Here is an 18,204-nt window from a genome sequence, read left to right as displayed (position 1 = left end):
CCCTTTGTTGGAAGCTTGGAGTCTTAGTCACTGGACCAGGGAAGTCCTGTCAAAAATATTTCTTGGGCAGTAGAGAGGATTCAGAGGGAGAAGACATATATATATATACAAAACTATGACTGATTCTAGGTGATGTACTGCAGAGACCACCGAAACAATGTAATGGACTGATGGTCTTACTACTCATGAAGAAATGCTCTGTTAGAATTATGACACACTGCTTCTAAGTCTATTTTATTTGATTGCACAAAAGGGGAAAATAAAAGTAATAAAAAACAATAAGTTGACAGTACTTCCTCCAAATATGCATCCTTCATTCCAGGAATGGATAGTAGACCTACTTGGTGGGGAGTCAAAGGCATAGAGGCGTCCCAGGTGGCTCAGAGGTAAAGAATCTGCCTGCCAGTGCAGGAGATGGGGCTTGGATCCTGGGGTTGGGAAGATCCCCTGGAGAAGGAAATGGCAACCCACTCCAGCATTCTTGCCTAGGAAGTCCCATGGACCAAGGAGCCTGAGGGGCTACAGTCCAGGGGGTCACAAAGAGTAGGACACGACCTAGTGACTGAAGAACAATTACAACAGCAACAACAGTGGCCAAGTCATGTCCACTCTTTGAGATCCCATGGACGGTAGCCTGCTACCAGAAGAAAAGAGCCTTTCCTCTTAATAAGATTCCTTTGGGGTGCAAGACACTGGCTGGGTGCCTCAGAGACTATTTTGGACTTAATCCTCATGGCAGCCTGAAGGAGTCAGGGTTATTATCCCCCTACTGTAGATAAAGACGTGAGGCTCAGACCATCAGAGCTTCTGTCAGAGAGAGCTTAAGTCAGAGAGAGCCCGGGCTATGCCCAGATTCTAATTCCAAAGCCCTCTGTTAACCTGAACAACAGTATATTTACTGAGGCTCATAAAATAAGTGTATTAGGCTGATACTAGCAATAAAAATCACATGGCACAGAACACAAGAGAAAATCTTTAGAGGACTCAAAGTCAGGGTAAGTGTTTTTTGTTAAATTTCTCTCCCTTTCTGTCTGTGTTTGTGATTTTGACTTGAGTTGCACAATGTGAAATGTGTTTCTTATTGTGGGCCATGGTGAAAAGACTAGATTATGCTGCACCTAAATTCCTTCATACAGAGATAGGTAATAAATGAAAGCTATCATCATACAGTATCTTTTTTATTCCTGATGCAAGTATTATTATCTTAAGTAATAGGTAAGTTAGGGGCTTCCTAGGTGGCTCAGTGGTAAAGAATCCACCTGCAATGCAGGAGACTCTGGGTTCAGTCCCTGGGTCAGGAAGATCCCCTGGAGAAGAGAACGGCAACCCACTCCAGTGTTCTTATTTGAGAAATCCATGGACAGGGGAGCCTGGCGGGCTCGAAAGAGTCGAACACGACTGAGCAACTGAACAGCAGTAGCAATAGGTAAATCAGGCTTGGAGAGATTGAGAACCTTACAGTTAGTCAAAATTAGAAAAACAAATACCGTATATTAAGGCATATATATGGAATCTAGAAAGATGGCTGATGAGCCTGTTTGCAGGCAGCAGTGGAGGCGCAGACATAGAGAATAGACTTGTGGACACAGCAGGGCAAGGAGAGGGTGGGATGAATTGAGAGAGTAGCCAGGGCAAGGAGAGGGTGGGATGAATTGAGAGAGTAGCCTTGAAGCATACACACTACCATGTGTAAAATAGGTAGCTGGTGGGAAGTCGCTGTATAACAGGGAGCTGGGTGAGGGGGTGGGGTGGAGGGAGGCTCGGGAGGGAGGGGATATGTGTACACTTACAATGATTCACACTGTTGTACAGCAGAAACTAACACAACGTTGTAAAGCAATTATGCGCCAATAAAAAATTAACATATATAAAACTGTTTGGTGTATAGTTACATGAATTTTAACACATGTGAAAGGTCTGTTTTGTGCATGACTTTCATATAAATAGTGAGTAGAAAATATGCAACCCAGGAGTACAGTATAAAAATAACAAAACAGTGAATCAGAACCACATCTAACATCATGCTCCTTTATAGGGGCTTCCCAGGTGAGGCTAGTGGTAAAGAACCTGCCTGCCAATGCAAGAGACATAAAGAGATATGGGTTCGGGAAGATCCCCTGGAAGAGGGCATGGCAACCCACTCCAGTGTCCTTGCCTGGAAAATCCCATGGACAGAGGAGCCTGGCAGGATACAGTCCATGGGATCGCAAAGAGTCAGACATGACTGAAGTGACTCTGCATGCATATACTCCTTTATAGAAAAAGATCACAATTCACTTTTCAATTCTATTATTGGATACTTGGAATGTTTACATTCTCTTATCTGCTAGTAAAATTGTGCTGCTATGAACATTACTCTGGAAATATATATATGCTTGGAAACAGAATTTCTGGGGCATAGTCATGTCTTAACATTTACTTGATAATGACAAATTGTTTTCTGAAGTTATCAAACCAATTCAGACTCCCAGAGGCAGTGTATGAAAGTTTTCGTTGTTAATCTTCACATTTTCAGAAGTTTAGAGTTTTCCCAATTCCACAGGTATGAAGTGGTTCCTAATTTTGGTTTTAATTTCTGTTTCTTTGGTTCCTAAACAGGTGAGCATATTTTTATGTTTTGAGTGACTAATATTTTTTGGTGAGGTATACAATCAGAACTGTTGCCCAATTTTCTGCTAAAAAACTTTTTTGGATATTAACTGACCAATTTCTCTGTATATCCTACATAAGGATCCCTCCTCATTTATACGAGAAGGTGAAGGTATCAGTCACTCAGTCGCGTCCAACTCTTTGAGACCCATGGACTGTAGCCCACCAGGCTCCTCTGTCCATGGAATTCTCCAGGCGAGAACACTGGAGTGAGCTGGCATTTCCTTATCACTTAAGTATACTGCAAGTATATTTTTTCCAGCTTGTGAATTTTCCTCTAATCATCTGTGGTGTTCAGAATTTTCCAATGCTGCTAATTTAAAAAAAATTTTAAAGTGTAAGGTTTTTTAAAAAAATAATAATAAAGTGTAAGGTTTTTTCCTATCTTCTTATTGTAGTCTAAATCCCCAGTGTCATAAAAGAGATCTCCCTGTAGCTCAAACAGTAAAGACTCTACCTATGATGCAGGAGACCAGGTTTCGATCCCTGGGTAGGGAAGATCCGCTGGAGAAGGGCATGGCAACCCACAGTATTCTTGCCTAGAGGATCCCAGGGACAGAGGAGCCTGGTGGGTTACAGTCCATGGGGTCACAAAGAGTCGGACATGACTGAGTGACTAACATACAATGTCATAAAGGCATGCTTCTGCACTGTTTTCTAAAATCTCAGAGGCTTGCACTTCACATGTGTGTTTTTTAGCTCACCTGAAAGTGATTTTTTACGTGTGTTGTGTGCTGCAGGGTTTCAATCTCTTTTTATTTTTCTTTTTTTTAAAAACATGTATTTATTTTAATTGAAGGTGAATTGCTTTACAGTGTTCTGTTGGTTTATGCTGCACACCAGCATCAATCAGCCATGAGCCCCTTCCTCCTGAATCTCTCTCCCAGCCCATCCCACCCCTCTAGGTTGTCACACAGCACCAGTTGAGTCTCCATGGGTACACTAATTATTTGAGAACCATTTCTTGCCAAATACATCCTTTTCCTCACTTATCTTCAATAAAGTTATGTCATCAATCAAGTTTGTATGCATGCTTGGTGTGTTTCTGGGTTTTATTCCATTCTAGTATTCTGATTACCTCTGAAACTATTTTCACTGGAAATTTTTTAAAGATTTTTTTTTGATGGGGACCATTTTAAAGTCTTTATGGAATGTGTCACAGTACTGTTTCTGTTTCAGGTTTTGGTTTTTTTGGCTGTGAGGCATGTGGGATCTTATCTCCCCGGCCAGTGATCGAACCCACACGCCCTGCCTTGGAAGGAGGCTCCTTAACCACTGAACTACCAGGGGAGTTCCTCACTGGGAGCGTTTAACACAGAGATGGGCACCCTACGAGTCGCTTAGAAAGTGTTGGGGAGGAGATGAAGCTACAGAGAAGCAGGTTTTGCTCATATAGATGGAAGAAATCTGATTTCTTCCCCTTCCTCTTACTTCTCTATCTTTCAGCTACACTGGCTTTTCTTTTTTTCCTTGAAGACACTAAACTCCTTCCTGACTTAAGTTTTTTGCAATTGCTTTTTCTCATTTCACTTAGAATGCTCTTCTGCTAGCTCAGTGCTCACTCATCTTCTCCCATTAGTTAAAAATAAGCTCAAACGTCTCTACCTGCCTCAAAGAAGTTTTCTCCAACTGCCCATCCTAAAATAACCTCCTTCAGACCTTGCGGACCATCCTGCTTTGCTTTCTTCTCAAAAAATGACCTGCTGAAATTCTGTATTTGTTTCCTGTCGGCCTCCTCTACTCCTCACTACCTAGAATAAGAATTTGAACACACTCACTGGTTGATTTCATGCACCTCATGGATAGTATGCACTCAATAAATATTTGCTCGTGAATACATAGAATAGGGCTTCCCTGGTGGCTCAGATGGTAAAGAATCCTCCTACAATGCAGGAGACCTGGGTTCGATTCCTAGGTCAGGAAAATCCCCTGGCAGAGGGAATGGCACCCACTCCAGTATTCCTGCCTGGAGAATCCCATGGACAGAGGAGCATGGCGGGTTGCAGTCCATGGAGTTGAAAAGAGTTGGGCACGACTGAGTGACTTCACGTTCATGCTCTAGTTTCAGGGCACAGGCTTCTCATTGCGGTGGCTTCTCATGTTGCAGAGCACACACTCTAGGGCATGCAGGCTTCAGCCATTGCAGCCCGTGGGCTTAGTTGCCTGGGGGCATGTGGAATCTTCCCAGACCAGGGATCAAACCCGCCTGCATTGATAGGCAGATTGTTAACCACTCGCCCACCAGGGAAGTCCATCTCATAGGTCCTTTTTTAAAAAAGAAACCATTACTGCTGGACCTTCTCTCTTTTCTCTAGAAATCCAACCCAGTTTAGAGAAGGAAGTGTCTCACATTAAGGAATTGAGAGTCTTCCTTTACTGAAAACAGTGCAGACAACTTTTGGGGTCCCAGGACATTTTTCAAAACAAAAAGAAATCCAATCCGGAAAACACCACCTAAGGTCATCAGATGTAAAAGAATAACTGTGCCTTGCTTTAAAAAGCACTTTCTCATCTGTTGCCGTGTTTAATAGCCATAAGGACCAAAGATTCTGTGGGGTCCCATACCTTTGACCTCCATTTTACAAATGACATAATAGAGGCTCACTCAGGATGAGTGTCTTGTTTATGATTACAGATGTAACAAGTGCAGTGTTAAGCTTCCTGCTTCCAGTTTTGCAATTTCACAATTGCTCCTTGCTGTGCTCCTGACAACGGTCAGGCTACAGCAAAGTAGCTTTGTCTCAACAGCCCCTAACTGCATGTGCTCTTCCTTGTTGGCCAATTTATTTCTGATGGATCATGGCCTCTAAGAGCCTGTTTCTTCCTTACTTAGATGGAGAGGGCTCTGTACTTGGGCAATGTGTCCAGAGTGCAAGAGTTTATCCTGCTGGGTCTGTCTGCCAGGCAAGGCACGAGAGTCGTGGTGTTTGCCGTCTTTCTGACCCTCTACCTGCTGACCCTCCTGGAGAACTCCCTCATCGTCTTTCTCGTCTGCAGCCACTCTGATCTCCACAAGCCCATGTACTTCTTCCTGGGCAACCTGAGCTGCCTGGAGATGTGCTACGTGTCCGTGACCATGCCCAGCCTGCTCGCGGGGCTGCGGACAGGACCCTGCCATGTGCCCTTCCCAGCCTGCCTGATTCAGCTTTTTTTATTCATCTCCCTCATTAGCACCAAGTGCACCCTCCTGGCCTCCATGGCCTGTGACCGCTACGTGGCCATCTGCCGCCCACTGCACTACCCGCTGCTCATGCAGCCCCAGGTCTGCCTGGGCTTGGCCGGCACCTCGTGGCTTGGTGGGCTGCTGGTCTCGGTGGTCAAGACAGCGTGCATCGCCAGCCTGTCCTACTGCGGCCCCAACACCCTCAACCAATTCTTCTGTGACGTCTCCCCACTGCTCAACCTGTCCTGCACCCACGTGGCCCTGACCGAGCTGGTGGACTTCCTCTCTGCCATCGTCATCTTCTGCGGGACGCTGCTGGTCGCCCTGGCCTCCTACTCGGCCATCGGGGCGACGGTGCTCCGCATGCCTTCAGCCGCCGCCCGGCGCAAGGCCTTCTCCACCTGCGCCTCCCACCTGGTGGTGGTGGGCATCTTCTACTCGGCGGCCCTCTTCATGAATTCCTGCCCCAGCCGCGTCGAGTCCACTGACCTCCACAAGCTGCTGTCGGTCATCTACACGGTGGTCACGCCTGCCTGCAGCCCGGTAGTCTACTGCCTGCGAAACAGGGCTGTCCACGTGGCCCTGTGGAGAACCCTCCACCCCCGCAAGGTCTCCTCAGCGAGAACTGATATTCCCCTCTCCTGATTTTAAAACTTTCACAGCCAAAACACACACACACACACACATGCAACTTCCAAAGCCAAATAGAAACCCAGAGGGAAGTATTTGCAATGTAGCATACAAAAGATTCTTTAAATAAAGGAGAAATATATGACAGCGCAAGAGAAAAACAAAATGAAAATTGTCATGAACAAGCAGATTCTTGAAGGAAATATTTAGGTGGCTGATAACCTACCCTCCAAATGTGCATCCTCTCCAGTAATCCAAGAAATGGAAATTTACTCCTTGCCCACTGAAAAAAGATTATGTAATATTTAAACTTAAGTACAAGTTTTTATTGTTACGTTGTGAAATTTGGAATAAACATTATTTTATTGAAAATGTTTGCAAATAATGCAAATGCCCACCAACATGAAATTATTTAAATGTTACGTTATATACTATGCTGTGCTGAGTCGCTCAGTTGTGTCCGACTCTTTGCGACCCCTGGACTGCAGCCTGCAAGGCTCCTCTGTCCATGGGGATTCTTCAGACAGTAATACTGGAGCGGGTTGCCATGCCTCCAGGGGATCTTCCCAATCTAGGGATCGAACCCAGGTTTCCCACATTGCAGGTGGATTGTTTACCGTTTATGCCCCCAGGAAAGCCCATGAATACTGGAGTGGGTAGCCTATCCCTTCTCCAGGGGATCTTCCTGACCCAGGAATTGAACCGGGGTCTTTTGCATTGAAGGCAGATTCTTTACCAGCTAAGCTACCAGGGAAACCCACTATGTTACTATAGCCTATAACACTCCTCTGTACGTGGGATTTTCCAGGCAAGAGTACTGGAGTGGGTTGCCATTTCCTTCTCCAGAGGATCTTCCCCACCCAGGGGTCAAACCTGGGTCTCCCACATTGTAGGCAGATGCTTTACCATCTGAGCCACCAGAGAAGTCTTATGTTATATATACAGTGTGAAATCACATGCATTCATTAAAGAGATTAAACCAGATACTGTCATGGGGAGATGGTATGATGTTGAGTTAAACATGAAACAAGCAGTATAAAAGTATGTCAGAGGTTTGCAAAACAATAATAATAAATAGACTAATTGTAGTAGTTATTTAAGTTAATATTTGCCTAGAAAGTTGGACCATAAAGAAGGCTGAGTGCCAAAGAATTGATGTTTTTGAACTGTGGTGTTGGAGAAGACTCTTGAGAATCCCTTGGACTGCAAGGAGATCCAACCAGTCCATCCTAAAGGAAATCAACCCTGAATATTCACTGGAAGGACCGATGCTGAAGCTGAAGCTCCAATACTTTGGCCACCTGATGGGAAGTGTGGACTCACTAGAAAAGACCCTGATGTGGGGAAAGATTGAAGGCAGGAGGAGAAGGGGGTGGCAGAGGGTGAGATGGCCGAAAGGCATCACTGACTCAGTGGACATGAGTTTGAGCAGACTCTGGGACACGGTGAAGGACAGGGAGGCCTGGGGTGCTGCAGTTCCTGGGGTCACAAAAAGCCAGATACAACTTAGCAACTGAATGAAACAATAATGCCTAGGGCCAGGTGCCTCCGCGGTGAAGAACCTGCCCTGCAGGAGGCACAGGGGGCGGACGATCCCCGCAGAAGGGACCGGAAACCCACTGCCTACCGACGCAGGAGGCACCGGGGGCGCGGACGATCCCCGCAGGAGGGACCGGAAACCCACTGCCTACCGACGCAGGAGGCACCGGGGGCGCGGACGATCCCCGCAGAAGGGACCGGAAACCCACTGCCTACCGACGCAGGAGGCACAGGGGGGCGGACGATCCCCGCAGAAGGGACCGGAAACCCACTGCCTACCGACGCAGGAGGCACAGGGGGCGCGGACGATCCCCGCAGAAGGGACCGGAAACCCACTCGTTTTCTTGCCTGGGAAATCCCATGGACAGGGGAGCCTGGCGGGCTACAGTCCCGGGGTCGCAGAAGAGTCAGACACAACTGAACGCACAGGCAGGGGCTTAGAGGATATCTAGAAAGGGGTCTGAAAAGGCGTCTATCAGTTATTAGCTGTGTTTTTACGCTAGAGGCCTCACGGGACTTGTATTTTCTATTTTATACATTTGAATATTTTGCAATTTTCTAGGATTACCTTTATAATAAAAAAATAAGAATATTATAAGAGAAAACAGAAATTCCAAGAATGAACTTCTGTAGAATGACCTACTCATCATACTAGCATATTTTTATTTTTATTTTAAGTAATAAAAATTCATTCTGACAGCGCCTCAAGAGAACTGACCATGTTCTTGTGCGGTGTGTGAGAGTTAATGTCAGGAAGTTTTAGAAGGGCAGTTTACTAATAAATAACAAAAAGTCTTGAGAGTCTGAATGGCTTTGCATTCATGAATTATACTTTGGGGATTTATCCTGGAGAAGAAAGGGAAAGATATGGGTGAAATGGACCTATTACAGGGCCTTCTCTGGTGGTCCGGGGGATAAGACTCAGTGCTCCCAATGTAGGGGGCATGGGTTCAAACCCTGGTCAGGGAACTAGATCCCACATGCTGCAACCAAGACCTGGTGCAGCCATTACAGAAACAATTCTTGAAAAGTTGACCTACAGTGTCACCCATTCTAAACTATTTGTGCACAAATAACCCAATGCTGCTGCTGCTAAGTTGCGTCAGTAATGCCCAACCCTGTGTGACCCCGTAGACAGCAGCCCACCAGCCTTCACTGTCCCTAAGACTCTCCAGGCAAGAACACTGGAGCAGGTTGGCCATTTCCTTCTCTAGTGTAGGAAAGTGAAAAGTGAAAGTGAAGTCGCTCAGTCGTGTCCGACTCTTTGCAACCCCATGGACTGCAGCCTACCACCCAATAGCTCATCCCTCAAAAGGCAACAGAAATGGCCAATAAACTATGGGAATAATGTTCCACCTCCACCTCTACTAAAGAAATGAAACCCAAAGTAGTGGAATGAAAGCTAGCAGTGGAACATCTTTTAATATGCTCACAGCACGTTAAAAGGAAATCCTCTGAGAAAACGCAGTGTTGGCTGGATGCGGGGGCGAGTTACCCTCCCAGATAGCTGTGGACATATAGATTGAGGCCGTGTTTCTGGAAAGCAATTTGCTAATATTTATCACATTTTGAGTTCACGTTCACTCTGACACTCTGTTCCCATTTTCGTCTTCATGCTCTAGATCTCAAATAGCCTTGGATTCTGTTTGCCCAAGTTTCCAGCCCCCTGTTCTCCAGGCTCTTTCTGCCTGGGTGGGATGATGTGATTGGCCAGTCCTTGACCAAATCACATAATTCCTGGCACTTTAATCTGGAACGCTACTGGAATCATTCTCCTACATGTATTTTCATAGGCCAGTGCTTTAATCTTCCTGTGAGAAATCTGTAGAAGTGGAGATTCTGTGCCAAAATGTAGCCAAAATTCAAGTACCAGTTTGTTCTCCAAGAGGGTTTCAGCAATTTATGCCTCCACCAGCAGTCTATGAGAGGGAATTACCACGTTTCAAAGCCACCTCAGCTGTTAGTTGCTCAGTCGTGTCTGACTCTGCAATCCCCCCATGAATCCCAGGCTCCTCTGGAATCCCATGGAATTCTCCAAGTAAGAATACTGGATTGGGTTGCCATTCCCTTCTCCAGGGGATTTTTCTAACCCAGAGATTGAACCAAGGTCTCTTGCACTGTAGGCAGATCATTTACCGTCTGAGCCACCAGGGACACCCCAACCTCAGCTCAGCTTTAGGTGTTAACAGTCTCTTGAATCTTTCCTGATCTGATACAGTGATGGTAAACATCATAACTAGCATGTTTGCTGAGTATTAAGGAGATTTATTAGGTTCATTGGTCATTTGCATGGTCTCATCTATAAATTGCCATTTATAATTGCCCTGCTTACCCTGACATACATATATTTTGAAAGTAGAATACTGGTCACTATGAAAGAGCTTGACAGTTCTTTAAAAAGTTAAATATAGAGTTAGCATGTGTGCTGCCTGCTAAGTTGTTTCGTTTGTGTCCAAATCTTTGTGACCCCACAGACTGTAGCCCACCAGGGTCCTCTGTCCATGGGATTTCCCTGGCAAGAATGTTGGAGTGGGCTGCCATTTCCCCCTCCAGGGGATCTTCCTGAGCCAGGGATTGAACCCATGTCTTTTATGTTTCCTGCATTGGCAAGCAGGTTCTTTACCACTAGCACCACCTGGGAAGCCCCTAGCATTAGTGTATAACCCAGTAATTCCACTCCTAGGCATAAACCCAAGAGAAAAGAAAATGTGTTTCCACAGAAAGGGTGGTATAAAAATGTTTACAGCAGCACTATTCCAGCTAAAAAGTGAAAACAACTCAAGTGTCTTTCAACTGGGGAATGGGCAAACTAAATATAATGGAATATTAGTTAGTTAGTTAGTTCAGTCACTCAGTCGTGTCCGACTCTTTGAGACCCCATGAATCACAGCACGCCGGGCCTCCCTGTCCATCACCAACTCCCGGAGTTCACTCAAACTCATGTCCATCGAGTCAGTGATGCCATCCAGCCATCTCATTCTCTGTCGTCCCCATCTCCTCCCACTCCCAATCCCTCCTAGCATCAGAGTCTTTTCCAGTGAGTCAACTCTTCGCATAAGGTGGCCAAAGTATTGGGGTTTCAGCTTTAGCATTAGTCCTTCCAATGAACACCCAGGATTGACCTCCTCCAGAATGGACTGGTTGGATCTCCTTGCAGTCCAAGGGACTCTCAAGAGTCTTCTTCAGCACCACAGTTCAAAATCATCAATTCTTTGGCGATCAGCTTTCTTCACAGTCCAACTCTCACATCCATACATGACCACAACCATAAAAAGGAATAAAGTACTGAAGCATGCTGCAATATGCACAAACCTGAAAATACTATGCTAAATGAAAGAAGCTGCATTTAAAAGTCCACATATTATCTGATTTCAATTATGTAAAATGTCTAATCAGGCAAATCCATACAGAGAGAAAGATGAATGGTTTCTTAGGGCTGGGGGGTAGAATAGGGGATTGGGAGTGACTTCTGGTGTGTATAGAATTCTTGTTTAAAAAATTGGGATATAATCGCTTTACAATGCTGTGTTAGTTTCTGCTGTTCAGCAGTGTGAATCAGCCATATGAAATTAAAAGACGCTTACTCCTTGGAAGGAAAGTTATGACCAACCTAGACAGCATATTAAAAAGCAGAGACATCACTTTGCCAACCAAGGTCCGTCTAGTCAAGGCTATGGTTTTTCCATTGGTTGTGTATGGATGTGAGAGTTGGACTGTGAAGAAAGCTGATCACTGAAGAATTGATGCTTTTGAACTGTGGTGCTGGAGAAGACTCTTGAGAGTCCCTTGGACTGCAAGGAGATCCAACCAGTCCATTCTAAAGGAGATCAGTCCTGGGTGTTCATTGGAAGGACTGATGCTAAAGCTGAAACTCCAATACTTTGGCCACCTCATGCAAAGAGTTTATTCACTGGAAAAGACTCTGACGCTGGGAGGGATTGGGGGCAGAAGGACAAGGGGACGACAGAGAATGAGATGGCTGGATGGCATCACTGACTCAATGGACACGAGTTTGGGTAAACTCCAGGAGTTGGTGATGGACAGGGAGACCTGGCGTGCTGTGATTCATGGGGTCACAAAGAGTCGGACACAACTGAGCGACTGAGCTGAACTGAACTGAAACATCTATCCCTTCCCTCCTGCACTTCTCACCCTGCATCCCACTCCACCAGGTCATCACAGAGCACTGAGCTGAGCTCCCTGTGCCACAAAGCACATGCCCACCAGCCATCTATTTTACTCAGGATAGTGTACATAGGTCAATGCCACTCTCTCCATTCATCCCACCCTCCCCTTTGCTCCTCTGTGTCCACAAGTTCATTCTCTACATCGGTATCTCTATTCCTCCTCTGGAAATAGGTTCAAATCTGTACCATTTTTCTAGATTCCATATGTGTGCATTAATGTACAACATTTGTCTTTCTTTTTCTGATTTACTTCACTCTGTATTATAGGCTCTCTGTTCATCCAGATCAGGACAAATTACCTGATTTTGTTCCTTTTCATGGCTGAGTAATATTCCATTGTACATCTGTACCACATCTTTATCCATTCATCTTGGTGGTGATGAAAATGTCCTGGAATCAGATAACGGTATTGGTTGCACAACGTTGTGAATGTGCTAAATAGCCACTGAATCATATATCTTGAAAGGATGAAGTGCATGCTGTGTGAATGTCAAGTACTGATAACTTGAGTTCTCCACCAAGCCCTCAGCTGGTCAGCCTCAGGACCCATGTAGAGTTTGACGGAAAGCTGCCTGGACCTCCCTGTTCCGCAGGCAGTAGATGACCGGATTGCACGTGGGTGTGACCACCGTGTAGATGACCGACAGCACCTTGTTGAGGTCCATGGCTTCTATGCGGCTGGGCCGGGCGTAGATGAAGAGACTGGCCGAGTAGAAGATGCCCACTACCACCAGGTGGGAGGCGCAGGTGGACAAGGCCTTGCGCCGGGCAGCTGCTGATGGCATGTGGAGCACAGCCCTGGCAATGGCCACATAGGAGGCAATGGCCACCAGGAGGGAGCCCCAGAGGATGACGATGGCGGAGAGGAAGTCCACCAGCTCGGTCAGGGCCACGTGGGTGCAGGACAGGTTGAGCAGCGGGGAGACGTCACAAAAGAAGTGGTTGAGGACATTGGGGCCGCAGTAGGACAGGCTGGCGATGCACGCTGTCTTGACCACCGAGACCAGCAGCCCACCAAGCCACGAAGTCCCGGCCAAGCCCAGGCAGACCTGGGGCCGCATGAGCAGCGGGTAGTGCAGTGGGCGGCAGATGGCCACGTAGCGGTCACAGGCCATGGAGGCCAGGAGGGTGCACTCTGTGCAGATGAGGGAGATGAAGAAGAAGAGTTGGGTCATGCAGGCTGTGAAGGGCACGTGGTAGGGTCCCGTCCGCAGCCCCACGAGCAGGCTGGGCATGGTCACGGACACATAGCACATCTCCAGGCAGCTCAGGTTGCCCAGGAAGAAGTACATGGGCTTGTGGAGCTCGGTGTGGCTACAGACGAGGAAGACGATGAGGGAGTTCTCCAGGAGGGTCAGCAGGTAGAGGGTCAGGAAGACGGCAAACAGGACTTCCCTTGTTTCTGGGCTCGTGGACAAGCCCAGCAAGACGAATTCCTGGACCCTCGTCACGTTGCCCAACTCCAGGGACCTCTCCATCTAAGCACAAAACACACTGCAAAGTAGTTCACAAATCTGTCTCTGTACACCTTGCCTTAACCCAGATCCAAGCCATCACGCCGCTTGAGTAAATGAGGCACCCTCTTCTCTGGCCTCCCTGATCATTCTTGCTGCTACAATCCTCCACGAACTAGCTAATGGAGCCTTTGAAACACACAGTCCTCTAGGGTTACTCTTCTGCTTAAAACTTTTAATCTCTCCCCCATTATTCTTAGAATAAATCTCATGTTCCTCATCAAACTTTGCCAGTTGCTTCAGGTTTTATTTGGTGGGTGTGTGTGTGTGTGGAGAGGGCTTTTTCTTTTTTTTTTTAGAGGGGGCTTTTTCAAAATTAATTTTTTATTGGAGTAGACTCGCCTTACAATGCTGTGTTAGTTTCTACTGTACAACAAAATGAATGGGCCATGCGTGCACAGACACTCCCTCCCGTTTGGACTTCCTTCCCGGTCAGGTCGGCACAGGTCACTGAGTGGGACTCCCTGCGCTATACAGTTGGTTCTCATTACTTGTCTGTTTTACACCCAGTATCAGTGGTGGGTGAGTGTCAACCCCCGTCTCCCAGTTCCTCCTACCCCACCACTCCACATGCCCCTTGGGTACCCACACATTTATCCTCTGTCTCCATCTCTGCTTTGCAAATAAGGTCGTCTGTGCCATTCCCCTATATTCCACGTGCATGTGTTAACATACGATATCTGCTGTTCTCTTTCTGGCTTACTTCACTCTGCGTAACAGTCTCGAGCTTCAGCCACGTCTCTATAAATGACCCTATTTCATTCCTTTTCATGACCGAGCACTATTCCATTTGTATGTATGTGCCACATCTTCCTTATCCATCCCTCAGTCGATGGACACTTGTGTTGCTTCCATGTAGCACCTGTTGCTACAATGAACATTGCGGGGTGCACGAATATTTTGAATTATTTTTTTCTCGGGGTATATGCCCAGGAGTGGGATTGCTGGGTTATACGGTAGAGGAACCGCCATACTGCTTTCCCAGTGGCTGTATCAGTTTTAACTCACGTCGTGGTTCCTCTTTTTCCATCTATCAAAGCCCTCCAGGGACGCTTCCATTTCCTCAAATGTTGCAAGGTCCCGCCAGCCTAAAGAATTCCCACATGTCCCTTTTGTCTAGAACACTTTCTCGTGCTTCTTGCTTTTCCCATTTCTGGGAATCCTAGACATCTTTGGCATAATTTTTCAATGTCTTGTCTTCAGATAAGCCTTCCTTAAAAAATTCTCTATCAAGCCGTGTGTCTTTATTTTCTGTTGGCATATTACAAGCCAGCTGTTATCATTTTACATCACTTGTGAGCTTGTTCAGTTATTCAAAGTCTCTCTGACTGGGTTGTAAGCCTGGGGGAAGGAGCTAGGTCTGTCTCACTCAGAACCCTACCCTGAAGACCTAGCAGAAGAGCACACTGCCCGCTGCATTATAGGAACTCAATACATGTTTATTTAGTGTGTGACAGATCAAGGGTGGCCTGAAGGGCGTCACATCTTCTAGGAGGTGCAGAAGCCCAGGGTGGGGGTGTTGGCTGAGAGCACCTGGTCTCGGCCTTGGTGACCGTGTCTTCAGTTTCTGGTGGCTGCTGATTTGGAAGGGAGTTGACACAGTGTGGGCGGAAGAATACACATCTTGAGTCAGGACTCCTGCCTTGTCTGCTCATGTCACCCCATAAACATTTCAGGAGCATTGACATGTGTTCTGCCCAGTACAGAGTGGGTGTGAAGACAAACAGACGTGGCCTGTCTAGAAGGAGTTCTCTCTCTTCGTATGAGTGTGTGAGTGTGTTAGTGACTCAGTAGTGTCCAACTCTTTGTGATCCCATGGACTATACCCGCCAGGCTCCTCTGTCCATGGGATTTCCCAGAATACTGGAGCGGATTGCCCTTTCCTTCTGCAGGGGATCTTCCCGATCCAGGGTTCCAACCCAGGTCTCCTGCACTGCAGGCAGATTCTTTCCCACTGAGCCACCAGGGAAGCCCAGCTTCCTATCTAAGTATCCCTTATTGGCTAAACTTGGGCAAGTTACCTAACCTGTCTTACCCTTAATAGACTTTCAATGGAAAAAAAGAAGATACATGTCATTAGTTTCATCTCAGATGATCTAATATCTGCATCATTAAATAAAAGTCAGATAGACCTGTATCTGAACATTCAATCTTCCACCAAATAGCTGTGTCCATGTGGTCGTAAAGAGTTGGACACGACTTAGCGACTGAACCTCAATGACTGAATAGCCGTGAGATTTAGACAAGCTACAGGTTCTTGTAAAACCTCATATGCAAGTTGGGGATAATTTCAGTACTTGTAGAGTACTCATAGGGTTGCCATGTATCGAGTTTCTGACACAGGGTATACAACCAATGTTGTCTGTTAATATTAAATAGTATGCCAGGGGCTTTTTTGGTGGTCCAGTGGTTAGGGCTCCATGCATGCTTCCACTGCAAGGGGGTGTGGCTTTGACCCCTGTTCAGGGAACTAAAATCCCGCATACAGTGTAGCCAAAAAAAAAATTAAAACTAAACAAATAGTAGGCCATCCAAATATAGGTATCATCTCTCATTAGTTATTACTAATGAATAATAATTGAATGAGTAAATTAACTGAAATAATAACTAATGTATAATAATTATAACTATTATTTAACAATTTCAATAGATATACATTATTTCACCAACACAGGTTGTGACCATTCTGTGAGTGAAGTGTTATGCGCTATGATTTGCAGATAAGAAACTAAAGCTTGGAGAGGTGAAGAGACTTGCTCAGGGTCACACCTGGGTCTCTCTAGTCCTGAAGCCAGAGATCATTCCTCTAGACTCTGCCGCTTCTCCGCGTGAAATGACTCTCATGTGCTTGAACCTGTACCATGAAGTTGTCCTTTGCTCTGACCTCCAAACTGGATTTCAGTCCTGGCTTATTCATACAACCCATTCTCACAGAGGAAGCACTCATGCACACAGCAAGAGAGGGCAGAAATTTGATGAAGGGGTATCTATTTGCACAAGGAAGGGCTGGGGGAAACCTCTGACATTTTAACTGAGCCTTCAAGGGTTCTGAGAGTTAGAATTCTGAAAGTTAGAAAACAGACACAGTGATGGGCAACCCAGGGAGAAGGAACAGCTCCAGTGGAGACGTAAAGCTGTGACCAGACGTGGACCCAGGTTGTGGGAACTTCAGCCCTGATTCTCGGCTCCTAGCCCAGCTGTTCCTTTTCCAGCATGCCTGAGCAACATCTTGGTACAACAGAAAGAATTAAGGCTTCAGAATCACGTGGACCTGAGGTCCAACTCCAAATTCTCTATGCTTATTGGGATTACATCAAGCATTTTTACTTACTCTTACTTTACTTCAGTTTCTCCATTCATAAAACAGGAACCATATTTATTATGTTTGTTGTTGTTCAGTTGCTAAGTTATGTCTGCCTCTTTGCAACCTCATGGACTGCAGCTCTCCAGGCTTCCCTGTCCTTCACTATCTCCCAGAGCTTGCTCAAACTCATGTCCATTGAGTTGGTGATGTCATCCAACCATCTCATCCTCTGTCACCCACCTTCTCCTCTTGCCTTCAATCTTTCCCAGCATCAGGGTCTTTTTAAATGAGCTGGCTCTTCACATCAGGTGGCCAAAGTACTGGAGATTCAGCTTCAGCATCAGTCCTCCCAATGAATATTCAGGACTGATCTCCTTTAGGATGGACTGGTTGGATCTCCTTGCAGTCCAAGGGACTCTCAAGAGTCTTCTCCAGCACCACAGTTCAAAAGCATCAATTTTTCGGCACTCAGTGGCTCATATGATAAAGCTCTGCCTGCAATGCAGGAAACCCAGTTTCAATCCGTGGGTCAGGAAGATTCCTCTGGAGGAGGAAAGGGAAATCCACTCTAGCATTCTTGCCTGGAAAATCCCATGGACAGGGGAGCCAGGTGGGCTACAGCCCATTGGGTCACAACGAGTTGGACATGACTGAATGACTAACACACACAGCCTTCTTTATGGTCCAACTCTCACATCCATACATGACTACTGGAAAAACCCTAGCTTTGACTAGACAGACCTTTGTTGGCAAAGTAATGTCTCTGCTTTTTAATATGCTGTCTAGGTTGGTCATAGCTTTCCTTCAAAGGAGCAAGCATCATTTAATTTCATGGCTGCAGTCACCATCTGCAGTGATTTTGGAGCCCAAGAAAATAGTCTGTCACCATTTCCACTTTCCCCCCATATCCTTGCAATGAAGTGATGGGACCAGATGCCATGATCTTAGTTTTTTGAATGTTGAGTTCTAAGCCAGCCTTTTCACTCTCCTCTTTCACCCTCATCAAGAACCTCTTTATTCTTCTTTATAAGTATATCATAGGATTATTTAGAGAATTTATGGAGATAATACAGGGGAACCACTCAGCAAAGCACCTGACACAGAGTAGTTGTCTGTATGTACCATTTCCTGTCTTACTATCTTTACATTTCCTTCCCTTTGTCCCCCAGCAAATGAAACACCAAGTATCCTTACCTGAAAATCTTGAGTAAGATGAGT

At 46.0% G+C, this 18,204-nt stretch overlaps 2 protein-coding genes across 2 annotated transcripts; one reads left to right on the top strand and one right to left on the bottom strand.

The window, feature by feature from the left end:
* Nucleotides 1-5,482: 5,482 nt before the first annotated feature.
* On the top strand, nucleotides 5,483-6,457 carry LOC129546292 (olfactory receptor 6Z7-like). The gene has a single exon (XM_055411159.2). The coding sequence runs from the start codon at nucleotides 5,483-5,485 to the stop codon at nucleotides 6,455-6,457; it is 975 nt and encodes a 324-aa protein (XP_055267134.2).
* A 6,250-nt stretch (nucleotides 6,458-12,707) lies between these two features.
* On the bottom strand, nucleotides 12,708-13,646 carry LOC129546008 (olfactory receptor 6Z7-like). Its single transcript, XM_055410675.2, has one exon. The coding sequence runs from the start codon at nucleotides 13,644-13,646 to the stop codon at nucleotides 12,708-12,710; it is 939 nt and encodes a 312-aa protein (XP_055266650.2).
* Nucleotides 13,647-18,204: the final 4,558 nt, after the last annotated feature.

The sequence above is a fragment of the Moschus berezovskii genome, chromosome 22 (assembly GCF_049115385.1).
Source record: "Moschus berezovskii isolate FMDL1 chromosome 22, NW_MosBer_1.0, whole genome shotgun sequence".
NCBI lineage: Eukaryota > Metazoa > Chordata > Mammalia > Artiodactyla > Moschidae > Moschus > Moschus berezovskii.
Note: the sequence above shows the minus strand (reverse complement) of the source record. Positions and strands in the feature narration are given on the sequence as shown.